The sequence below is a fragment of the Simochromis diagramma genome, unplaced genomic scaffold, assembly GCF_900408965.1.
Source record: "Simochromis diagramma unplaced genomic scaffold, fSimDia1.1 OVJJ01000387.1, whole genome shotgun sequence".
NCBI lineage: Eukaryota > Metazoa > Chordata > Actinopteri > Cichliformes > Cichlidae > Simochromis > Simochromis diagramma.
Window position 1 is genome coordinate 8,662,948 of NW_024387152.1, and position 26,510 is coordinate 8,689,457.

At 41.6% G+C, this 26,510-nt stretch overlaps 1 protein-coding gene across 6 annotated transcripts in view; it reads left to right on the forward strand.

Annotated features, from left to right (window-relative positions):
• The window catches only part of bsna (bassoon presynaptic cytomatrix protein a), a 123,232-nt gene extending 99,635 nt beyond the window's left edge, over positions 1–23,597 (forward strand). For 5 of the 6 annotated variants that reach the window (XM_040048026.1, XM_040048027.1, XM_040048029.1 and 2 more), the window contains 9 exons: positions 679–3,172; positions 4,040–4,537; positions 5,872–6,224; positions 9,701–9,794; positions 11,572–11,703; positions 11,922–11,977; positions 12,980–13,111; positions 13,337–13,430; positions 18,102–23,597. In XM_040048026.1, the coding sequence (XP_039903960.1) occupies positions 679–3,172; positions 4,040–4,537; positions 5,872–6,224; positions 9,701–9,794; positions 11,572–11,703; positions 11,922–11,962 (3,612 nt within the window). In that variant the 3' untranslated portion in view covers positions 11,963–11,977; positions 12,980–13,111; positions 13,337–13,430; positions 18,102–23,597. The remainder of the gene's footprint in view (positions 1–678; positions 3,173–4,039; positions 4,538–5,871; positions 6,225–9,700; positions 9,795–11,571; positions 11,704–11,921; positions 11,978–12,979; positions 13,112–13,336; positions 13,431–18,101) is intronic. The other variant, XM_040048031.1, reaches the window with a different exon arrangement.
• The last annotated feature ends 2,913 nt before the right edge of the window (positions 23,598–26,510 follow it).

Below are 26,510 nucleotides of genomic sequence, written 5' to 3' on the forward strand. Positions count from 1 at the left end.
CATTAGTAGCTATTAAATTAATGGAATACTCTATCACAGTTGCCACTCATTTCACTGTTTTTGTATGTCTGCTAACACAAACTCCACTCTTGTTTCCTGTTGTCTTTGTCCTTTTGTCTATGTGTGTTTCCTTTGTCTCCCTTATATGGCCCTGTCGTTGCGTCCTTTCCTTGTTTCTTCTGTTCTTTGACCCTTTTTTTCTCTTTTTGAGTTTTTCTTCCTCCCTTCCTCCTCTTCTACTCATATTTTGTGCATGTCATCTCTCCCGCCAACTCTCTCCCTTTACGTATAACCCTGTACATTAATTTATTTTTCTTATTTTATTTTATTTTTTTACCTTATTTGTTTCCTCAACCCTTTTTACATCTCACTTATCTGCTCTGCTTAATTGCTTCACCTGTTTTTTCATCTATCTTTGCTATTGATTTTCCCCATTATCCATACCTCGCCATGTTCATCTCAAATTCTCACTTACCCCCCCAACACACACGCACCTCCCATTTCTCCATCCCCCATTCCTATTCCATTGATCTTCCTAACCACTGTTATCACACTGATCTCCTCATTCCCCACATCTGATGTTTTACATCACCAATCCCCCCCATATTCTTCTCCTCTTCCACTCCTTCCCCCGTCTCTCTTTCTTTCTTTCTCTCTCTTCTGTCTCTCTCTCTCCAGCTGGCAGCCCTACAGCAGAGCTCACTGCTCCGCAAGGTCAAGCGAACCCTGCCTAGCCCTCCTCCAGACGAGACTGTTACATCAGCTCACCTGCCCATGATGACACCAGCCCTCCAACAGGTCTACCTGCCCTCCGTGCCCAGCCTCAAGCCCAGCTCCAGGTCTGGCCTGGCTGCGAAAGCCAGCCTCCTCAAAGACCTCACCCATGAGCTCAAGGCCGTGGAGCAAGAGTCAACCAAGCTGAGAAAGCAGCAAGCTGAACTAGAGGAAGAAGAGAAAGAAATTGATGCTAAGCTGAGATACCTTGAGCTGGGGATCCACCAAAGGAAGGAGACATTGGTCAAGGAGAGGGAGAGAAGGGATATTGCCTACCTGAGGTGTATGGGGGACACCAGGGACTATATGTCTGATAGTGAGTTGAATAACTTACGTTTAGCAGCTGCAGCTGCGTCACATGAGAGTAATGGGCTACTAACAACCAGACCAAGCACCGCCCCTCTCAGCCAGTTCACCAGTGACCTCAACACCGCAGCCCAATACCCACCCACCTCATCCTTCCTTTCTTGTCAGTACCCCCAAAGCCAACCAGCAGCTCCATCTCAGCAACCAAGTGTACCATACCAGTCTGCAACATTCAACCAGCCTCCCTACCCAACAGTGTCACAGTCACAGGCACTGCCACAACCCACTCCCCTTCAAACCCATGCTCCCCCTCCTGGACCTACCTATCAACCTCAAACCTCATATCCTTCTCACACCTACCCCCAAACTCAGCCCCCATACCCCCAGACAGACATGGGGTTACCAGCTGCACCTCAGCCTCAGCCTCAGCCAGGGCATACAGGTTTTGGGCCAGCACCACCCGGTCAGCCACCATACCCCACCCACAGCTCACCCTATCCCAGCGCTGTGTCCTCCTACCCCAGCCAGACCACACCATACCCTGGTCAGCCCCAAGCTGATATCCTCACAGTTCATCCAGGAAGACCGAGGCAGACTTCATTGGCCGATCTAGAGCACAAGATGCCCACCAACTATGAGACTATTAGCAACCCTACTGTTGTGGTTACCACTACGGCTCAGGATGCTACCTATTCCAGTGGAGCCCCATCCTATGCTCAGTACACTGCAGCAACAACCATGGCAAGCTCGTATGGGCCCTATGGGTCAGCACCAGTGTCCAGCAGCTATGGTGGGTACTCAACAATGCCCCCCAGTACATATGGCCAATATACTTCCACTACCACAAGTTCATATGGCCAGTATACCACAACTACTGCTAATACTTATGGCTACACCACCACCACAGCCAGCTCATATGGACAGTATACTTCCACTGTGTCCAATGCCTACGGGCACTCTGTAGACAGTCCTTCCACCTACAGCACAGCAGATGGGATGTATGGGGCTCCTGGTTTAGAGCAAAACATTCCGAGGAACTACATGATGATAGATGATGTTAGCGAGCTGACGGCAAAAGATGGGCTGGGCACGATGACAGGGGACATGATGCATCATGGCGGCAGTGGGCGTTACCCGGGCGACATCCACAGCCACAGCAGCACCACTGGCACGACGCGTGGGGGAACTGGCAGCTCCTCTTATGGCAGGGCACCCGAGGAGGAAGCAGCGATGCAGGAAGAGCTGTACGACCACCATGGCAGGGGTAAGAGCAGCTACAGGCACGGACCTCTAGGGGGCAGCAGCAGCGCTAGCATGGGTGGGGGATCCCCCTATTTCTATGACTTCGACTACAAACATGGCAGCATCCGCTCTGGGGTACAGAAACCTTCACCGTCCTCCAGAACCCTTCTGGCTCCTGCTGTCATGTCATCCAAGCGCAGCAAGCACAGGAAGCTGGGGAGTATGGAGCAAAAAATCTCCAAGTTTTCCCCGATTGAGGAGGCACGGGATGTGGAGGCAGACCTGGCCTCCTATTCCTCAGTGACAGGTGCGGCTTACCCCTCCTCTCACATTCGAGGACGCCAGCTGATCGAGGATTACGGTTTTAAGAGGAGTGCTTACGACAGTGGCAGTGGCACCACTCATGGTAGTCGATACTATAGTATGACGGTGGATGAGGACGATCGAATTTACTACACCTCCACTGGCCGTTCCCGCTCCACTGGCTACGGCATGGACAAGATCTCAGCCAGGGACTACTCCGGGTATCGCAGCCGATCCTATGAGAGGGACGACCGCTCCTATCGATCTGGCTACAGGGGGCGCCATCCAACCCGACAATACTCTGAAGAGGAGAGTCCCCTGAGTCCTTTGGGGAGGTTCATGGGTTCTGGGCGATCGTCAAGTTTAGGTCCCGACCCGTATGACAGTCACAGCGGTAGATATAAATACTATTATGGCCATTATGGTTCCAGTCACTCGCTGCCAGATGTTCAAGACCACATAAGGGACCTTCCCCGGACACACGTCTACAAATCGGATGATACATACTTTATAGACGATTATCATTGCGCTGTGTCAGACAGCGAAGGTAATTGTGGGAGATGAAATCCCACACAGTCTCACTACCTTCTACTGCTCCCAACGTTTATCTAAACGTCCCCCACCCACCCAAAGGCTAGACTTAGCAAAGAAAAAGAAAGTAAAAAAGAGACAGATATAGCTGTTGCATGCTAATGTTTTCGTCATCCTGAGAGTCACTCGGAGCTCTCGTATCAGTGGACTGCTATCTGTCTGTCTGCCTGCCTGTCCGTCCTTCCGCCTGTCCGTCCAGTCGTCTGTCTGTTCCAAACTCGCATGGTTCTTCGGCGTGGTCGTTTTCGTCATTTGCTACACTCTGATTCACTTGAAAGGTCTTTGCACGACACAAATGCATTGTTTTTTCTTTACAGGTTTTTATCTTTACTTATGTTTTTACATATGTTTGGATCTACACTGCAAAACAGTCCCCCCTATAGGTTTGATATTTATTCCGTCAAAGAGGTGTTATTGTCTCAAATCAGCAATTAAATAGAGGTTGACTGTTTTATATACCTGCTTTGTCTTGCCAGAGCAGTTATACAGTGTCTTTGTGCAGGATATCTATCCTCCTCTGTCACTGGCTTTTAATTTGAAATGAACACAAAAACAGCAGCCAAAGCAGACAGTTTTGCAGTGTTTGTTTTATTCTGGTAATATTGTCTTGTATTGTGTGAAGTTTACATGTTTTAAGTGTTAAGTGCATGGATGTAAAACTTTTATTTTTATTTTTCTGCCCTTCTTTCTGTGTCTACCCCTACCCACTCTTTTCTTTTGCATGCGGTTGGTCTTCTTCCTGCCTTCTTCCTTCTTTCAGCCTGCATGCCGCTGTCTCCAAACGACATGGAGATTGACTGTGATCTGCTCTCGGTTTCCAAAGCCTACCATCTGGGCCAAGAAGAAACCGACTGGTTTGAGAAGCCACGCTCCAGTTCTCGTCACTACGGTAGCAGCCACTCTGGGAGGAGCCGGCACAGTGTCAAACACACCTACCATGATTATGATGAGCCTCCTGAGGAGGACCTGTGGCCCCAAGATGAGTATGGCCACACAGGGCGACACTCATCATCTCGCGACCACAGACACCATGGCAGTTCTAGCCGCCATTCTTCCTCCTCACGTCATTCAGATGAGCCTAGGTCCTCAAGATCCTCTAAGGGGCACCCCAAAGACCCATCTATGCGCCATGATCCCTCAGGAAGATCTTCATCTACAGGAAGACGTGTTGACTCAAGATCCGGTGGGTACCACTCTTCCGACTACTCCCGCGACTCATCTGGGCATCATCATGGCCAGCGTTCCTCCAGACAGGGCGACCCACACAGGTCTTCACGTAGCAAGTCCCAGGGTCCAGTGGACATGCAGGGGCAGCCACCAGGTACATACGAATGTTGAATCTCTTGTCAAACATGATTAGAGCGCAGTCTTTGTACTTTATACCTCAATGTATAGGTTAATTACAGTGTATTCAAAACCCGTTGACTTAAGTATATTGCAAAATATTGTACAGACTAGAAAGATTTTATCTAAGTTATTGATTATGTGATTATTGGACTGACTGTTCAATTGATTTATATTTTCTAATTAACTGCACATTTATCTGAGAATTGAAAGCAATTATATATTATTGAATGTTATATTACACACTACGTTATAATGTCATTGTCTTTATAATGAAAGACAATGAAGAAGCAGTAAAAGATGCATCAACTAAAAGTCCTTTTCCTGAGAACAACAGCATTAGATCTCATTCGGATTCTGCTTATGTGGGCGATATAGATTAGACTGAAGTATGTTTCAGTTAGTTTAGTTTAAAATAAAAAAAACACTTATATTGCTTTTCGCCATAAATCTCAAAACTTTTTCATAATAGCACCTGCACTATTATATATCCCTAACTAATGAAGCTCGTTTCTTGTTTTTAGTGTCTGATCTAATAATGCTGATCCATGAGCTTAACCTTAATACTGAACACATGATTGTGTCACTTTTATAAATGTGTCTTAAAAAATGAAACTACAGCAGGCACTGGAGTTAATACCGTGTTCTTTTTTAAATCATTTAAGTCTTAGGTAGAAGTATTTAATAACCCCTGTTGTTCAGATTGTGTTTGATGCTTTTTTTACACTCATATATTCCCTCAGGGATCAACATTTTCTAATTAACTATATAATATCAGGCACATGTTTTCCAAGAAATGTGCTATCTGCAGGCAGCACCATGGCTGTTTTCTTAGCACTGCAGTCATTAAATCACTGCTTTCATCTATGCTCACAACATTGTTGTGTGTCATCATCTCATGCCTGTGTTTCCTGTCAGTTACTATTACACTGTAATAAAATCTGAAAGTACTTTATAAGAGAAAGCCAGAGTAAGCCGCTTCTTTTATCAGTACATTGTAGTTTTGGTTTTATAAAAGCATAACTTTCTCTGTGGAAGATGGTAGCGGAAATCATCTAACTTGCATAACCGACTTGGAAATGTGTGCACAAGACAAGAAACAGATGACGCAAAGGTCAAAGATGTGTTGACTGAATCCTTTCAGCTGCCAATCATTCCTTCAGTTTTGACAACAGTTACAGGCCTTCAGGCAGTAGCTGCAGAAAAAATCAGTGCTGAATTAATGTCCTGTTTTTTTTATTGGCAAGAAGAGTCCATTTTCAAGCAATAGCCACAAACTGTTTATAAAAAACACCCTTTTTTTCCACTCAGGCTCCTCAAGGTCTGGCAGTGGCTCTGCTAGGGCTCAGGGATCTGCTGGTGGGCCTACGGGATCAGGACGGCAAGGTGGCCCGGGTTCCCAGACAGATGGGGCTCCGGGACAGAGGGCTCAACTCCAGCAGCAAGCCCAGACTTCAGCAACCAGACCAGGGCAGCCCAGTGCCACAACAACCAACAGCTCCCAGCAGCAGCCCCAAGCCCAAGGACAAGGCATGGGCATGGGAATGGGAATGGGAATGGGAATGGGACAGGGCCAGGCCAAACCGGGGCAGATGGGACCAGCAGGTGGACCCATGGGCCAAGCCAGGCAGACAGGTCCAACAGGAACCACAACATCCACAATTGTGAGTACAGAAAGAAAAGATGACTCTTCTAAGTAAGGATTTGAGGCTTGTTTTGTTTTCTATTCTGTATGAGGTAAAAAATAAAAAATATGCATCTTTCGGTGCACTCAAATGGTTCAAATCACATTTGTATTTGACATTTTGAAGAAAATGTCATAAAAGGATGTTTTTGGTTTTATGAAGTAACATAAGAAGTATTTCATGACCATTACAAAAATATCTTTCAATATTCACATTACATATGCCATCCTACTGCACAGTAACAATTTATTTTGTTTTAGTCCTCCAGCCCTTTCACTTTCAGCTTGTCTCCACTTGTCTCCTTTGCACTCCTCCATCCTCCACTGTCCCTCCACAGTCCCCGAGATAAGAGCTGGTCCTCCTCCCAGTTCAGATAGTATATTGAAATTCTGCCTCGCCTCTGCTGGCAAGTTTTATCTTACACTGTGATTAACAGAGAGGCAGTTGATAACTCAGCGTAGCTGATTCACTGTCTGCTAGATGCTCAAGAAATTCTCACTCATAAAGTCTCTTTGCAAAAATCTATTCTCACCCTGCATTTCCTCCATAATCAGAAATCCATGTCAATCTATTTTTCTAGCTGAAGCAAAAAAAATCTCACTCTGACATTTAACCCAAAACCTGAGATAGTTCAGAGATTCTCTTCATTCAATCTTTAGTAAATATATGAATGACTTTCAAGCTCACAAAGCCACTATCAACATGCCGGTTATTACTACCCCAGAATCATTCATAATATGCTTTCAGAGCTGAATGGTGTTCATGATTTTCATTTTGGTACATTAGTATAAAGTCAACAGGAAAAACGAAAAGTGAAATTGTTCATAAAATCTGATGTAAAATTATGCAGGGATGGGTTTTGCAAATGCTTCTGACAGGAAACCATAAACAAAACAAAAAAAATTGCGGTATGATAATTATTCAGCGTGTGAACTCATTCACTTGCACTCTTATGTTGGGTCCATTATCTAATTAAAAAGCATTGATTAAGTGGCTGTAAATAATGAAATTCTGTATGCTGCATTGTGCACCATTATGCATCACCTATGTTCTGCAGCAGCAAAAAGAATGAAATGGAAATGATGCAGCATATTTTGGGATTAAAAATAACAGTCCACTGTCTTTGAAGTCAGGTTTATTTATGGATTGCTTTAAATAGAAGCTTTAAATAAATCGCACACACACAGTTTACAGAAAACAGAGGAGCCAGTCAATCATAAAAGATAAAAATGACAGGGATCCAAACACTGGTTCATATTTCCTGTGTTCAGATAATCCAAGCTGTTACTGTGATGGATATCAGAAATGGTCTGGTGTGTATCTTTCCTGAGGCCATTGTCCATTTAGTTCTCAGATGTTGAATGCAGAGCAGTGGGGTGTCGGGGTGGGGGTTTGAGAGAGAGGGACACAACAGCACAGAAACTTTCAAACTGCTCACAATGACACAGCAGATTCAAATAAATCAACTGAACCTTTCAGCTCCAGTACTGGCAACTTTGTGTCACATAGATGAGTGCCAAGGGAATAAATGGATTAAATATGGATTTGATTGACAGCAATATCAGAACTCAAGATAAAAAAAATGAAAAGAAAAGAAATGAAATGAAGCATTTTTATATAAAACTTTACTTTGGTAGTTAGTAGTAATTCTTTCCAGGGGTTTTGAAAGTATCAAACACACTGATCAGGCATAACATTATGACCACCTCTGTAATGTTGCGTTGGTTCCCCATTTGCTGCCTAAACAGCCCTGACCCTGTCGAGGGACCCCTGAAGGTGTGTTGTGTGTGTATCTGACACCAAGATGTTAGCAACAGATCCTTTAAGTGCAGTAAGTTGTGAGGTGGGGCCTCCATGGATTGAACTTGTTTTGTCTAGCACATCCCACAGATGCTTGATTGGATTTAGATTTGGGGAATTTGGAGGTCAAGTCAACACCGCAAACTCGTTGTTGTGGTCTTCAAACTATCCCTGAACCATTTTTACTTTGAGGCACGGTGCAAAAACGTGCTGAAAGAGGCCACAGCCATCAGGGAATAACATCCAGGTGAATGGCAGGACCCAGAGTTTCCTAGCAGAACATTGCACAAAGCTTTACACTTACTCCACCAGTTTGCCTTCTTCCCAAAGTCCATCCTGGTGCCACGTGTTCCCTTGTGAAGCGACGAACACGCACTCAGTCATCCATGTAATGTCAAAGAAAACATGATTCATCAGACTGAGCCAACAAACTTCTTCCATTGTTCTGTGGGCCAGTTGTGAGCTCACGTGTCCATTGATGGCTCTTTCAGTGGTGAACAGGGGTCAGTTGACTGGTCTGTGATTGTGCAGCAACATAGACAACAAACTGCGATGCACTGTGTATTCTGACGCCTTTCTATCAGAACCAGCATTAGATTTTTCAGCAATTTGAGCTTGAAAGCTCATCTGTTGGATCGGACCACACGGGCCAGCCTTTGCTCCCCACATTCATCTGTCAGCCTTGGCTGCCCTTGACCATGTCACTGGTTCTCCACTGTCCCTTCCTGTGACCACTTCTGATAGATACTGACCACTGCAGACCGGAACAACCCCACAAGAGATGCAGCTGTGGAGATGCTTTGACTTGGTCGTCTAGCCATCACATTTTGTCTCTTGTTAAATTCATTCAAATCCTTACTCTTGCCGTTTTTTCCTGCTTCTAACGCGTCAACTTTGAAGACAAAATGCTCACCTGCACCCTAATATTAACAAGTCCCATGATGAAGAGATAGTTATTAGTTATTAGTATTTACCTGTCATTGGTCATAATGTTATGTCTGATCAGTGTGTAAGGGTGAGAAGTTAAAGAAAAAGCTCCAGTGCGTGGTTTTAGTCCATTTGTCCCCTTAAAAAAGGGACAGTTCAAATTAGTACAAAAGAGTGTTCTTTTCTCCCAGGAGGGCTCCAGGGACTTTAACAACCAATGTCAGGGTGCATTGACTCTGTAGATATGTTTTTTCACTTTTTTCTTCTTCTGGGTTTGTGAATCAACCCCACTTAACAGAAGAGATTCCATCTTTTTCAAGAGAAAACCCTCAGACTGACACTTGACAGTGTTGAAAGTCATCATTCAGTCAGTCATCATTCAGTGAGCTGTCACAATACAACACAATAAGGGAGCAGCTTTCTCTCCAGTCTTGCTTCTGTCTCTCCGTCTCTTATCTATCACTTCAGCTGTCTTCTTCTCTTTTTATCTCGTATTGTCTCACTCTTTCATTCAAGTTTTATTCGAGTAAACAGAACTAAATCCCACATTCCTCCAATTCCTGTCTGCCACCAGCGATGTGAATACATGACAGACATTTTTCCCTGACTGTCTTCTATTTCCAACCTTTTTGCAGTGAAAAGAAGGTAAACATGGGATGTCTGTATTTCTAAATGGATGAACTTTGACCCTTTTCTTTCCCCCTCTCTCCATCTCTTTCTGCCTCCAGCCCAAGATCGACACACCTCCAGCAACAGCTATTGGAGCAAAAGCAGCACCTGTCTTGGCCTCAAAGACTGCCCAGCCCCCGCTCACAGGCATAGGTACTGTACACTCATCACACACACAAAACACACAGAATCCCAAAATTCCACGACTTGCCAACTGCTTCCCACTATGTCTGAATTATGTAACCACTGCGCACTCTTTCATCTAATCTGAGATTAATCTGCAGATAATCCAACAGTGGAAAAACACACATGAGGGCTTTCACTTCATGGCAGTAATTCCTCATGAATATGCCAAGTCACGACATAATGTGTTAGTTAGGTAATAGTATAGTAGTATTTGTGTTAATCTTCATCTCGCAAAATAATATCTATGCTTTTTTACCCCTTTCTAACATTTTTAGTAACTTTCTATTAAAATGAATCAATACTGAATCGATCATTAGTTTGAGGTCGCTGCCCTTAAAACTTGGTTACAGACAGTTGTTTTCATTCTGTCTTTATACTGAAGAGAGGATGACCTTAAAGGGAGAGCAGCTAATCTAGCTTGTTTCATGCATGGATAAATCGAGGGACATGAAAGATTTTTTAAAAACATTCTTCATTTTTAATCATTAATTTTTAGTCCAATCATGTGAATCTAATTGCTCAACTTTAAATTCAGAAAATTCACATTTTTCTTTTTTAGAAATAACCTTACAAAACATTATAATGAAGTGGTGATGGACAGCTTAACAGATGAACTGACACTGGAGTCATGTTTGCTGATGACACTGTGATTTGTAGTGAGAGTAGGGAGCAGGAAGAAGAGTGTGTAGAGGTGGAGGTGCACACTGTAGAGGAGACTGGAAGCCAGAAGAAGCAAGACACAATATAGGGTTGTGATGTGAAGATTCCAGGAGTAGAGATAGTGAAGGTGAAAGAGTTTAAATACCTGGGGTCAACCAGCCAAAGCAATAGAAAGTGGGTGGAGCCACTATGACCTGCTATGATCTGTGGTTTGGAGACAGTAGCTTGGACACAAAGACAGGAGGCCGAGTTGGAGTGGCAGATCTGAATATGCTAAGATTTTCATTGGGACTAATCAGGAGGGAAAAGTACATCAGAGGGACAGCTCAGGTTGAATAAGACGGTTTGGACATGTGCAGAGGAGGGATAGTGGATATACGGGATGATCACGTAGAAGATTCATGGATGTAGGAAGGAAGGACATGTTGGTGTGAAAGAACAGTATGATAAGGATAGGGTGAGATGGAGGATAGGCTGATAATCCGCTGTGGTGATCCGTTAAAGGGAAACCGAAAGAAGAAGAATTAAAAATAGCACCTGGATTGGTGCTGTTTTGGGACAGAACATCAAAGGCTAATTAATATTTTAGTGAAATTGCCATTTTGTTGGAAAATCAATTATTTAAACATCTCAACGAATGAGTAGATAGAAGATCCAGCTGAAAATGGGATGAAGCAAATTTTTCTTAAGGAAGGAAATCAGCAAACAGGAAGCCTATGTAGGTCTATCCGAGGGGACCTAATGACCAAAGAACGGCTGCAGGCAAGCAAATAAATCAAATAAATCAGCAAACCTAAAGGGCAGAAAAAACTCAACAAGGCAACTGATGAGCGATGCAGTTCTTCTACTGCCCTGCCCTGCACTGCCCTAATTTTTAAAGCTCGGTGAATAGACACACAACACCGGACACCAGATCCCATCATAAAATTCATATTTGCTAACAGGTGCCACCGAATATGAAATCTGGACAAATATAGATTCCTCCTCTACTCAGTCTTCTTCCGTATTTTCGTCTCTGGCCATGTTTCCTCTCCCACATCCCATCATCCTCTCCCTTTCTTCCACTCGCTGTATTTCTGTCCAGGCTCCAAAGCTGCTCCTAGACCTGGTGGTATTGGCAGTGCTGCAGCAGGTCAACCGGGCATGGAAGGAGAAGGCATGTTTTCCAAGATCCTGCCTGGAGGAGCCGCCGAGCAGGCTGGCAAACTGGGAGAAGGTAACGCCAATGAATCAGCAGAAAACAGAGAGAGCGCATTAAAAATAAAATTGGTTGTAATCTAGTACTGAACTGATTACTATAAAAAGGATAATAAAGTATAAATAACTGTTAGAAAAAAGAAACTTTTACAACTCAATTTTACTTTATTGCTCAATAACCCACAGAGAAATCTGCAACATTCATCTAACACCCCGTTTTTGTCCACTTTCCTCCAGCGATCTCTGGTTTTGGCAAGAAGTTCACCTCTTTCTTCTGAGGTGCTAAGATTAAGGTATTTTTTCCCTTTTTTTTTTGCTCCTATTCATTCCTACATGCTCTTTACAAAGACACACATCCATAAGATACAGCAGATAATGTATAAAATATGTAAATAATAGAATTTCTCTTTCATTTATTGTCCTGTCGCTGCACAGTTCATTTTATAAAAAGCACAGACAGAAAAAAAGAATAACAAAAATAGCACGCTTTTCTTGATTGTCATAGTACAACACAATCAGACAGCAGTTGTATTTTTGGTCAGTGATTCATGTACAAAGACCTGGAAAGATTTCTCCTTGTCTTCAGTGGACGAGTGCATCTCAGACATTAGGTATAAAAATAACTCTGCGAGATGCTGCTAGTTCAAAGTCTGGTGGGATTTTGACAGCTAGCTGGAGCATGTTATGTGTTGACTCTTGCAGGCTGTGGGGAGTGGGCGGCTTAAAATGGTTTTACACAGAACAGCCAGTGTGTTCATGAATCAGTGTGTGAGCAGTGTGTCTGTGTCTCAGTGTCATTGTGTTAGTGCTAATTTATATTTGGTCCTCTTGCTGCTCTGTGAAAGCAGGTTGAGAATTTAACAGTGACAATGCTACTATGACCCACAGTTTGCATCACACAGGCTGTTTGTGTACGCAGCAGGTTATCAGCTGAATGTACATATGCTGCGCTCACTACGACCACCGGAGCTGTAGACTTGAGACAACTGATTTGGAAGAGATAGTATTTGTTTTAAAATGATTTCTTGACTTGAGACATAAAAGCAAATTCAAGTCATTCTGAAATTGCAGAACCATGATAAATAAATAAGACAGTGATGAGCAGGTTTTGTAAATACCTTTAATTGTGCTTACTGGGCCTTTACACAAAAAGGATTTTTTTAAAGGATGAATGTACTGCAGACACCGGTGCATAATTTCTCCCCCTGAATGATTTGTAAGCTAATGTACTGCTTTTTGTAGCACTAGCAATTTGATATGCTGACTTTTCAAAGTGAATATTTGTGTGTTTGCAGGACTATTCAAACAGCCATGAGGCCTCATACCAGAAAAACCTGTTGCGTTCCCCCTGCTTTTATTTTACTAAAAGAGAGAGAGAAAGGAGAGAGAGAGAGAGCGGGGAACAGAGAGGAGAGCTGAGCAAACTGGTGAGTACTCAACACTCACAAAGCTTAAACTTTCTGCTGGTGTTTTCTGAAATTGCAGTGCATTTGACCTCTCTAACTCATGCTAACATTGTCCGATATTACAATTTATTTCATGATCTAAAACATGTAAGTGTGACAAATGTGCAAAGACTAAAAAAAAATCCCTGTACATACAATATAATGTACTTTGTAAGATGCCTAAAATACTCCTGCTTCCTCTTGCAGCCAACAAGGACTGAAATCCTCTGGATGCTTCATGTTACCAGCTTGAGCACGCACTGGAAGAGAGAATACACCGCTCTCTCTGACAGGCCAGACAGTGAGTTACTTTTTACTTTACCTAACTGATCCATCAAGATCTTTTCATCCGTGGAAAGCCTCCCTGTAAAATGTTTCTTTTCAGATTCTCAAGTTCCTCAAGTGTTTTGTGGTATGTCAGTCACTGTTGTGATAATAACGATAATTATCACACGCACACAAAAAGCAAAAATGTGTACATCTGTAAATTATCGCGTCCATAATACAGCCTTTGTCATGTGGAGATTATCTGCGCGTTGTCTGTTTCTCAAAAAGCTTAAAACCAGTTGGTTTATTTTGGATTGCACCTTGAAAGCTGTCAGTTCTAAAACTGTTGCACTGATTTATGAAATGGCAGCAAAACATCAAACTCCAAATAGGATCCAAATACGGTTGGCAGCTCATTTTGTTGCTCAATGAACCAAAGAGAGCTAAAGCTCCGAAATTTAGCTAAACCGTTATCAGTGTTTGTCGTTGATCAACGCTCAGTGTGAGACAGTGAGACTAATAAAATGAGATGTTTGCCTAAATACTTGATCTTTTTCCTTTGTTTTGATGACATTGCACAATGACTGCACGTCAGAATCTAAAAAAAGGCCTAGGTATATTTTGGGAGTTTTTTATATATACTTTGATGACAACATCACAAAAGTCAGAAGGTGCAACAACCTCACTACCTAAATATAAATCAATTATACCAATAGTTGTAAGTGAAAAAGTACTTAAAGTGTTTTAAACAGTAAGTATGTGTTGTGTATAAATTTCAGACATCTGTTTTTAGATCACATATTAATCACATTACTGAATAACTTTATACGACTGCACTATTCCAGCCAGAGTTACTGTCACAGTTCTGTTTGTTAGTCCACTGATGGAAACAATTTAGTTAAAAAAATATTAAAACTATATTAGAGGGATATTGTAGTTTTGGTTAAATAATGGCATCTGCTTTTTATGGCTTTTTTATACTGTAACCATACATTTCTCTCTAACTTTAACCATGTGTTTATATGCATAAACTTACATTACCAAATATAAAATCACAGGGTTAATTTAGGTAGACCACAAAGTCGAGTTACATGCTACAGTTGAAGTGTAAGTAGCTGATGGCTCGCCTGACCCGCTTTCACACATCCAGTGAGAGAATGTCACATAGAAATGCTTTATGAATTGATCTGCTCAAAATTGCATGTCTACAAGCCACTTTGCAACTCACCTCCATCCCAGCTCCTCGTGCCTTTCATAATCAAATAAGTACTGATCCAATTTTTTAAGTAAATATTTCAAAATAGTGCTATTGACATGAAATTCTCACCAGATGTAGCAACTTGGGGTAATGGGCAGGCATTGATGTTGCTACTGTTGCTCAGGGTATGTGCAGTATTGCATGTGTGCCATAAAAGATAATAAAATGAGCCTATAGATTGCATATACGTGTGAGACTTTTTGTGCATGCATGTGTTTCTGTGTGCTCTGCAGCCACACACCACATGACTCTAAATGCTGCAGAGGGAGTTCTATATGTCATTTTACTCCTGCTGTCAGACATTTTTTGTCCCTTTTTTTCTCTGTGCGTGCTCCCATTTTTGCTTTTCTTTTTACCAGATATTTTCTTTTCTCTCCATCAACTGTAGAAGTCTCCTATTTCTTGTTCTGTTACTGCTCTGTCTAATTTCCAACACCCATGGAGAAATAATAATAATTGATTTCTTGTTTTTCTTTTCTCCCAGTTGTTGCTATCTAATCCTTGCATTTTTTTTTCTTTGCTATATGTCAAATGTACTTCCATAGCTGCCATTGACTCAAAAACTACTTAAATCCTATGTTACGATCTCATGACAAAACCATGTGCATTCATGTCTTGGTTAAACAGCTTCCAGTCTTCTGGAAAGAGCCTGGTTGCAGGGGTTTGCTCCCATTCAGCCACAAGAACACTAAATAGGTTGGCCACACTGATACTTGCTTGAGTCCGTGATAATCTTTCATTTCAGCCTAAACGTTCTTGATGATATAAACTATTTGTTTCCTACAAGCATGGAAGCATTTCTTTGTGGCCCTCTGGTTTGCCACATTGACACAAGGAAGGGCCTTCCACTCACTTTCTCTTAAATATGATTTCTTTTTAACCTGAGTCTTCAAATTTCCCGATCTGAAATAATAAGGACTGAAGCGATCATCAACCAGTCAACAGACCAAAATAGAAATATGTGTGTAGATACCTTTGGCCACATAGTGTCCCCTCATCCCACGATATTTCTCTGTCTCCTCCCTCTGTCCAGTTACTCAGTCAGTGTGTCTTTGTGTGCTCGTACTAATACATCTTTGTGTGAGTCACTGTCCTTGTTTGTGTGTTCGAGTTGTGTACCAGCCCTTTGGGTGCCTGTGCTCACTGGAACAGATTAAGTCTGGCGCTGGGAAACATATAAATATATGGCACGCTGGAGCAGTTAATCTGGGTCAGGCACAGTGGAAAAGAAAACTGGAAGGCAGTAATTGTGCAAATATGCATTTGATACCATTTCTTTTTAGGGAAATACATTTTTATTGGTACTATCACTTACAAAAAGGAGCTCATGGACTGCATGAGTTCATTTTTTGCATTTTGCAAATAACACGAAACCTTCTTTGTTGTTATGCTAATCTGATTTGCAGATGATGTAGATGCTCCAGTCATTATATTTTGGTAACATTACTTAAAAACCTGCCATGCTTGACACATCTTCTACAGAGGAAGCTGAATTTGGGGATGAGTGGGATGAGGGCACTGAGATAGTTAAACAGCCTCTTTTGGCCATACCTGTCAGATGGATGACTTTCCACCTGAGTTCCTTGAGGTTCTGGATGTTGTTGATTGACATGCTTCTGCAACACTGAATTGAGGTCTGGGCTGTTGCCTCTCGTTTGGCAGACTGTGGTGGGAATCTAAATAGAGGGATCCCCTTTTCAAGAAGGGGATCCCTCTGTTTAGAGAGGGCTCACACTCTTCTGCCTCCTTGGAAAAACCTTCAACAGGGTACTGAAGAGGAGAATCTGTCTGTTAGTCAGACTTGGATTCAGGAGAAAACAATGCAGTTTTCTTTGTGGTCACAGGACACTGGACCAGCTAGTCATCCCCTAAGGATATTTAAGGGTGTGTGGGAGTTCGTCCAACTACCCTGCATGTGTTTTGTAGACCTAGGGAAGGCAATCAATCACATCTCTCGGGGGTTCATGTGGTGAGTGCTTCAGGAATATGTGGTATCTGGCCTCTTTGGCCAGTAATAAGTCAAACCCATTCCCTTTGGGTTTTGGACTCTACCAGAAAATTTGTCGATGTAACCGAGTGACCTCCAGCTTGTGTTGGAGCGCTTTGCAGCTGAGTGCGAGAGTGAGAATTAGCACCTCGCTGTGGTTCTCAGGCTGAAAAGAGTGTAGTGCCCACCCCAGGTTAGGGGGAGTTGTTGCCCACAGTAGAAGGATCTCAGTGAGAGTGATAAATGGATTGGTGTGGTGTCTGCAGTGATGCAGATCTGTTGTGGGGAAGAGAGAGCTGAATGTGAAAGTGAAGCCGATCGATCTATGCTAATACCCTCATCTACGGACACGAGCTGTCGGTCACCACCGTGAATACAAAAAGCAGAGATGTGTTTCCGCTAATGGGTGGCTGTGGTCTTTCTTAGCCAAAGGGTAAGAAGGTTGGCCATTCAGTCAAGACTCAGAGTTGAGCTGCTAGTCCTCCACAGTGAAAAGAACCAGCTGAGGTGGCTTGAGCATCTGTGATGCTTATATCTTGTTTCCCTCTACTCCTCTCTCCTCTGAACTTGCAAATAAGAAGGGATTGCCTGGAACATGCAGGTGTTTTGCATTTAATTGATTACATTGTGCTGCACATATAAACTGGAGTGTTTTGTCATTTTCTTTGACTTTTAAGGCTGAAGCAGAAAAGAGTTCTGAGTGAATGAAAACAGGATTTCTTGAGCAAGACTCAGCACTACTTCTTTTTTTTCTCAATGAAAAACCTCAATCTCACAGGTGTGATGTAAATTTAATTGCAAAAGTGAAATGCGTAGAAACTGTAAGCACGAATTGGTGAGAATGATGACTTTATTTAGCAAAATCACTGAGTATTAAATTATTGCTACAGTATTATTAGCTTTGTTCTGTGAGAATCCTCTGCTTCACTAATGTGCAGACATACAGTAAGGGAGCATGCTTACTATCCACTGTTATTATGTGCTTGTGTGTTTGTGTGCATCAGTTCAACAAGCAAGACCGGCAGTCTATTTCTTAGACTAACACTCCCTCTAGTGGACATCAGTACAAATGTGTAGACTAATTCCTTTAATGTCTGTGTGTCTTTAACATTTAAAAATGTATATCCACAGGGAAACACTATTCTGCTTTATCCTTGTCTATAGTTCACACAAAAGATCTGGACTCAATCCATTGTCCCCTCTGTGCCTTCTATGTCAAAAGGACAGCAGCTGTGATGTTGTAAATAGTGGTTATTGTGTACATATGTGAAAGAAATAAGCTTTACAAGGTGAAGCAAAGTTACAGTGGGTTATATTGGTGCGGTAGCAAATGATGCACCACTGCTAATGCATCTAACAGTAGACTTTTATGAACATATACATACAGAGACACCAGACCAAACGGGGTGTGTTCTATATTTTGATAAAATTCCTTTTCTGTTTTTGTTTTTTTTTTTTAGATAAAGTCCAAGCCAGGATCCATCTTCTGAAGGAGTCTCTTCATCCATCCGGCAGTCCCAGCCAAAGAAGCAGATGTGAATATTGCAGAGTCCTTGAACCAACCAACCCACAGTTCTTCCAAATCCAAAAGAGCAACTGGGAGCTAAAATTGGTCTTTGCTTTTGGTTTTCCTTGGAGATCTCCACAGCTGAGGGAGACAAGTGGAACCAACTCAGGCCCTCCATGTAGATTTAACATCAGTGGACGGAAATATGGTTGGTGTATATGGGTGATGCAGTTCTGTTGTCATGGGCTGATGTTCATTCCCGCTAACAGCATATAGGAAATGCTGGCTTTACCAAGCTGGTGGCATGCAGGAATCTTTGCATTCATAGTCCTTTGCTAAAACAAGGAAAAGTATCAACCAAACTCCCCTCTCTCCTCTTTTCCGTCTCTTTTCGAAGTAAAGAAAGCGTGGGGCAAACGGATTAAACCGTTGGAGAACTGCAGGTTTTTCTGGTACTAAAGACTTCTTGTTTGCTGACAAAATGAAGAAACAGAAACGTCTCTCTGAATGAATAAGACGATGACAATGACTTGGCCGACACAGAGGGAGCGTGTTGGCATGCATTTCTTTCCACGGTTTGCTCTGTTTTTATCTACATTCCAGATCGGAACTGTTCCCTCTTCCTCACCTCTCTGCATTTCTTGAATGCCGATTCTTCTTTCTTTCCAGTCACCGTCAAACGATCCACGCCACGCCATGTCTTTAAAGAAGTGGATTTAAAAAAAAAGAAAAAGAAAGAAAGGGAAATGTAGAAATTTGGAATGCATGGAACTTTATATCCAAGACCTTACACTGTTCATCGTTACTTAACAGAGGCCATAAAGACACTGGAAACACATCGACATAAACAGTAACGAAAAAGAGAGATTACTGAAGCAACACACAAGAATCCGGCCACGGGAATAAGAGGAGCATTTACTTTTATTGTGTTTTTGTTGTTGTTTGTTATGTTCGGTACGTAGAATGAAGCTATAAATGGTTGGATTCTTTATTTTATTTTTTTTAACCAGCCATTGCAAAGCCATTAAGACAATATTAGCCTGCAGTGCTTGTGGCAATCTCCGCAAAATTTGTTTCTCGGATACTGCTCGTGTTGTCAGGTGGTTGTCACTTTTATTGATTTCTTTTGATTTATTTAGTTTTCTAATCTATTTTTTTTAATTTGCCTGGTTTTATGTTGCAGGTTACCAGTATCGCCTTAATCATTTTTACATGTTTTATTTTCAGGTAACAGTGGCATACTTTTTTATGATATCCTGTAAACACATCATCCGTCACATCCTTTGTTTTTTTTTTATGTAGTAACATCAGCTGGAACACTGGCCACAGAGAGATTAATTTCTATTTTTTAAATTGACATTGTTTTGATAATTTTTTGTGATATTATTTTTTATTTCTATTTTTCATTTTCTATTGTTTTTTTTTTACCCCCTTCCATTTGATTTTTCCTGACTCTTTATTTATTGTGAATAATTATAAAAGCAATAGGGCAAGAGGCGATGAAGTAAAGAGCACAATCATGTGTCATTTCAAGAGTTGGTGGAATAGAAATGTGTTGCCTCCGTCTGTCTAACTTACCACCGATGTCTGACTTAAAAATACCGCAAAATTCACTCTTTACACTGCTGTGCCAGAGAGCAGGAGTTTGCCTGATCACCACAAGTCCGCCCAGATCTTTCCCTCCGACCGGCAGTAACCTGTTTTGGAGTGTTACACTGCTACATAAGCCAGCTGGAGTCTGATCGAAAAGCACTGCAGGGCAGCACAGAGGCACTCGAAAAGCAGACCAGTCCACACACTGAGGCAGAGCTGAACTTGACGTTATTTCCCGTCGGGAGTCAGGGGAAGGGGGAGTTGTTTGTGCCCGAGGACGATTCTTCCGGCCACTTCAACGCTCCTTTTAGGGAGGCTGGAAAAGGCTCATCCGAGCTCTTCGCACTCGAGTTCTTGTCAGCATGCGCCTTCACTCTGTCAAATGTGCACATGAAAGCACACTCTAAATGGTGTCAAAAAGGGAAAAGAATTGTGACTGAAGAACCAGAAATTAACACACTTGGTTGTGTCACACAAAGTCACTTGCCTCCCCCCCCCACCACCTTTAACTTTCTATCGTTGGTGGCATTGACAACTCTACCCCCCTCCCCCCAGAAAACCCTCTCTCTGAGACTGCCAGCTGTCAAGGAATCTTCTCAGGTCAGTGTTCTCCCTGCTGTTGCTCCTGCAGTGTATTGTGGGGTCTGTGGTAAGGTACTCAAAATGTACTCTGTCAGGCCAATCATTGCGAGGCCCTCAGCAAAACTAAATGGAACCAACCAACTTCTGCTGTATATTGTCTGTGTGAACGCTCGCTGGGAACCTTCGCATGCGTCCCGGCGCAGAAAACCTCAGTCACCTCTATATCGTTCTGTTCCTAATGTTTGTACGTGTGTGCGGGTTCTGTATGCGTGTATTTAACAACCATCATCTAATGTGGAGGGGAAAGGAACACAAAAAAAACCCCTGAAAAAAACAAGACAACCACGAGTTTAATCACGACAAATATGGTGGGCAGAAGAGGCGACCTCTCATCTCCAGTCGTTCTATGCAATGAATCATATTTGGAAAATCACGAAGAGGAAAAGGCAAGTGAAACACACAGATTGGGGGGGAAAGTCACACGTGTTTTTTTTGCATATCACATTTGTTTTGATATCTGTGGTAGATTAATATAAGAGGATTCTGTGAATTTGTGTATGAAACTGGTTAATTGTAAGGGAAATCTGAAGATGGATCTTTCTTTTTTTTTCATGTTAACCTAAATGTTTGGGGTACCGTTCTGCAACCAAAGATGTATTCATGGCAGCTGGGAAATTACACCTATGATTTGAACAAAATATGCTGCTTGATGAGTTAGATGCATCAGGCTGTTCTCTATCAAATGTTAGGCAAAGCTGATGAAGTGTGCAATTTCATATTTTTATACAAAGTGACTTTTCTTTTTTCCAGCCAATCAGTAGCTCACATAGAGAAGAGTCAAAACCTGCTTACCAATGAACACAAACCAAAAAAAAAAAATAGCTGAAATGGAAGGAGAGAGCAGCAGGTGCATATATTTGAAAACTATTTAGCAGGGACTCAAAAATCCCGGTTGTCATGAACGCATCCAAGCAATCCAGTTTCATAAAGGAAAAATAGAGAATTAACAGATTATAAGAGACAGATTATGATATACTTCAATATATTCCTTAAAATGGTAAGTGTCTGCTCAGGGGTAAAGAAGAAAAGGTCTCCCTTTTTTAATTTAATAATCAGACCCAGAATTCTTATTAGCTAGCTACCTAATGTGCAATTGTAGTTTTGTTTTTTTCAGATAATGAAGCACCAAAAATTAAAGGATATAGACATAGCAATTTAAAGTTCAGATGTGTAATTGTTACAAAACCTATAGATTATATTTAACAAAAGAAACTGCTGTAGGCTATGAAGTTAAACACTATTCAAAAATAAATGAATTTAAGCAGTGAAACAGGGGAGTTTGCGTACGTGTGGGTGCGTGTGTGTGTGTGTGTGTGTGTGTGTGTGTTTGGTTTGCACTGGTAGCAGCTTATTAGAGCAAGTTATAAAAGAATCTATTTATTGAAATCCAGATTTAAAGAGTTGGTTTATGCAGTATCAGAGTATCCCTTAACTATAAATACCTTTGAAGTCTTATTTGAGCAGAGCCTGACAAGAAGCTAGTATATGTATATATTGTTTTTATTTTCTGAAACATTTATCATTTATAGATGATTCGTCTATGTAAGAGTTTATTTTATCATACGGAGCGGGTATAGAAAGCGAGCTGGCATTAGGAAAAAGAGAGATTTAGGTTTAAAATTTATAGATATATCGATGAGAAACTGTGTTTGTACATAAGTCGCCTATATGTTTTTTCACCACGGTTCTTCAGCCTCATTCTAAGTTGTTGCACATTAAGTGTGTGTAACCCAAACAGAAGAGATCACGGATACGCTGCCGTCGGATTGGTGACTTCACCAACAAAAGATAAGGCTTCAGCAAACAATATGAGAGAGAGTTTAACGTTACCCAAGTTAATACCAACTTCCACTATTGTACAGTATGTCGTATGTTTTTGGAAGTTTGTTTAAAAAAAAGAAAAGAAAAGAAAGAAAAAAAATCAAATAAAATGTTGAATAAAACAATCCTCAATCACTTTTGCCTCAGGAAAGCACACATTAAAGGCAGCATCGCAACGGAGATGTTCAGAAGACAACAGATAATAATGGGTGTGTTTGTGCAGGCGCAGTGAAAGCAGATCGCTTACGACACCGGTGAAACCGTGGCTGCTGCCAGTCAGAGAGAGTCTGAAATATTTGGAGCACATAAATCCCAGGAACTGTGAAAACGTGTTCGTGGCGGTTTCTTTTTTCCTTTTTCTTTTTTTGCTCCAGCCGCTGAAGGTGACTTAAATATGCATAGCAGCAAGGGCTTTTATACTAATATACTGGTCATTGAAGAAAGCCATCCTGTTACTGCCCTCTAGCCAGTCGTGGTCTCTGTCTATACTCTGCGTGGTGTGCGTCTATAACCAGGAATGCAATGGACTTCTGTTCAGACCACAGCAATCACCAGTGGGCAAAAATAACCAAGCCACAGCTGGGTTTTTCAATGGCGTTTGAAGCACAAATGTAAACAATATTAGAGATACATAGAACTCTGAGGGGTTGTGTTCCAAATCGTGAATGAAATCTGCTGTAGGGACTTCCTCCAAACAGAAAAATCTGGAGTTTTTCCTCAATGCCAGGAGCAGGAATGTTATTTCAAATGACCGTTTGGAACAAAACTCTAGTAGTTGGATAGAGAACTCTTTCAGATTTACAGACGTGAAGCTAAACGAGGGGTTTCTTCCACCACATCTGCGACGTGTCTTTGAATCTGAAACGTCTCAGCAATAAAGCTGCATTTATGCACAGTCAGACAATCTGGACCTTTTAACCCTTTGTGACATTGATCTGTATCTGAATTGGGCGTGAACGTGCCACAGAGTGCCACATAGAGTTATAAACACAGTGTCTCTGTTTGAGCTGTCTTTAAATGCAGCTTAAAATGCTTTTGGGAAATCCAGACTGTGTGTGTATGCGTGCGTGCGTGCGTGCGTGCGTTCCCGCGGGTGTGTGCTCTCAACCAAAAAAAGGTAGCATGCAGTGCTTGTACAGAGCATAGTGTAGTAACAGTCACCACTGGTCTTGCTGTTGGTCATGAAGACAGTGAGCGTATAGTAGGACCCTAGATCGATTTTAAAACACAAATATATATATAAAATGTATAGTGTGTGTAAATGTCTCATGGGTGAGAGGCTGTAAAAGAAGCTAAATGCCGAAACAAATGAAACCACGAGAGAGTCCATCTTTCACTGTAAAACCATCAGGGATCATTTATTGTCACCTTTTACCTGTATGAATCATTAAAGTTAAAAAAAAAAAAAAAAAAGGACAAGTGCATGACCTGGACACCTGCCCTAACCCGACCTAACTACTCCCCCCCCCCCCCCTTTTGACCATACAAACCCCTTCGACCTTTGACCTCCCACTTCACGGGTTGCCATGTCGTGTTTTTTTTCCAGTGTAAATATCACACGAGAGCCGGCTAGAGTCCGCTTCGAAACAGACACCAACAACATGTAAATGCCATGTAAATCTCAAACATACACACACACGCGCGCACGAGAGGCACGAGAGAGGCGTTTGCACACCAAAAACGGCGACACAAGCTGGAGCGTATGCAAGCCGGAAACTCCCTGCCCAGATTCGTGCTACTCGTGTATAAAAACAACGAGAGAACATAACGAACAAGATCAGATGTTGATTTGATCAATAAAACGACAAAATGCATCGTTGGGCGTATGTGGCTGGCTCGTGCGGACTGTTTAAAACTCATTAAAAAAAAAAGTTGTATTCGGATATGAGAAAAAATAAACATATTGGTCTGTGTAGAGTTTCTATACATGTCGTGTTTGTAAAATGAGAACATCAAAATCAAAAAAGGGAAAAATATCCTGGCTTCCATGTGACTTTTGGGGTGGGTGGGGGGGATTTTATGGAGATGGGGAGTGGGTGAAGCGGACATTGGAAATGTGTGTGTAAAAAAAACTAAAATAATTATAAAATAATGCAATTGAATGAAGTAAAAGGTTGAAAATAAAATACAGAAAAAGGTGGAGAGCCTAAAAATGAGTACAAAGTGTTCCATTCACTGTTGTAAGTGCAATGAGCTAAACTTCCTGTTTCCCCATTGTAAAACCTTGTGTATGTTTCCGTGTATTCCTCCTGTAAATGGGTGTAGTAGACCTGGTGCATCATGCCATGTAATGTGATGAATGACAAATTATGACCTTACAATACATTTCAATCAGGAAATATAAATAAAAAAAACAAAAACAAATACATTAAAAATGTGTTTACGCTTTGTGGGTTTTTTTTTTTTTAAAGCTGTTGCTTTTCTGTGTCTTTACTGAGCTGATCCATCATTCATAACTTGGCACGGCAGTTGATCCCTGCTTTGAAGCATCATCTTCAATATTTGGAATATTTGGAGTATTACCATTTGTTTTTGGAATATGAACATGTGCATCCATGCAACCATGTGGGCACCTGCAGAGATTTTTCTTAAGCGCTGACAGCTACATCATTGAAGCAGGCTTCTAACGGCAGCTGTGGCATGCAGCTTGGACCTTGCAGATGCCGCTGATGTTCTCAAGATGCAAATTGATGCAATTCACTTCTGCAGGCCTGTTGATTTTCAGCTTAAACAGGAGACAGGTGAAGCCAGTCCCCAGGCCGTTGTTTTCTAATAGCTTCATAAGAAGCGCTGACTCGGTCTCTCTCTGTGGCATCGTCAGCCTCCCTAAACACGCCGCACACACAAAAACCCTTTAAACCCAGTTTTGTTTAGTTTTTTTTATCATTTACTAACAGTGTGTACACACATAATTGATTTATGCATATTCTTATACCTGAATTTGTTTGTATTAAATAAAGTTTAGAGGTATTTCTCACTATGTGCACAATTAAATGGAGGCCGTGCTCGGAAAAATTTAAATGCAAGTCATTAAAAAGAAAAATGGAATGCTTCAATTGTCATGTTTGCACATGAGAGAAAATGGGCCTTATTCACTTATATTTGCATATAAATGTTCTCACTCTGCACGCAAAACACATATGCAAAACTCCCATTGGATTCATAAAATCTGCACAGTAGCCTGTTTAGTGCTCAACCATCAAATCATTTTCATTTCCTCTGAGATGCTCACTGTGACTCAAATTTATTTAAAAATTTACTTGTGTGGACATCCAGTAATAACGGTCACTTGGAATAATTTTTTTTAAAGCCTTTTAATTTTGTTTTGTTTTCTTTACAGTACGTGCACTTTTTTTTTTCATGATTTGTTTAAATCGTGTATGCTGTCTTTCCCCATTGTAGCCTCTCAACATCTCCTGTGATTGGCTCCACGCACAGCTGAATCACAGTCTCACATGTGTAGGATGTCATGACTGCTGTTAGAAGCCCACTGGAGTTAACGGTGTACTTGTCAGCGCTCAAAAAGTAGTGAAAATAATCCCCAGTTAAACACGCCCACTAGGAAGAGTCATCTTGTATTGTGCTGCAGGGAGCAAGGAAACATGCCTGCGCAAAAATGTCATTTATAAACTACCAACTTATTTTTTGTAACCGTCTGACTTTTAAACAAATGTATTTGTTTGCAACCACGCAGGTTCTCCTTGCACAATATCATCTTTACTTTTGAGAACGATGTTATATCCATCATTGATAGTAATACAGCTGGATCACACAGTCTTACATGAGTAGGTCACAAGTGAGTTAGAAGCCCACTGCAGTTAAATATACACCCACTAGTAAGCATCATGTGTCCGGGGATGCTACAGGAGTGCAAAGTCAGTCCTTACTCATGCATGTTGTTTCAAAAAAAAAGAAAAAAAGAAAAAGAACCAGACAGGGTCCCAAAGCTGACATTAGGATTTTATTAGTAGACATTTTCCCCATTCATAGAATCTAACAAGCTGTCCACAGTATGGCTACAACCCCTTACAGACCCCTCCCCCCCTCCCGACTTCAAAATAAAACATCTGGTTGTCACCAAAAACTGTTTAAATACTATAAAAATAAAATCAATTGCACAAATATGCCATTTTGCTTGCGATTACTTCTGTGCAACACCTTTACACATATATTACATCGACAACCACATGACACAATCCAAGAGAAATAAAATTCAACAGAAAACATTTTCCTTAATAGAAAGAACCAACAATCAAAGCAACATAAAATCCTAGAATTAGTTAAATAACGTTTATTAGTTGTATAA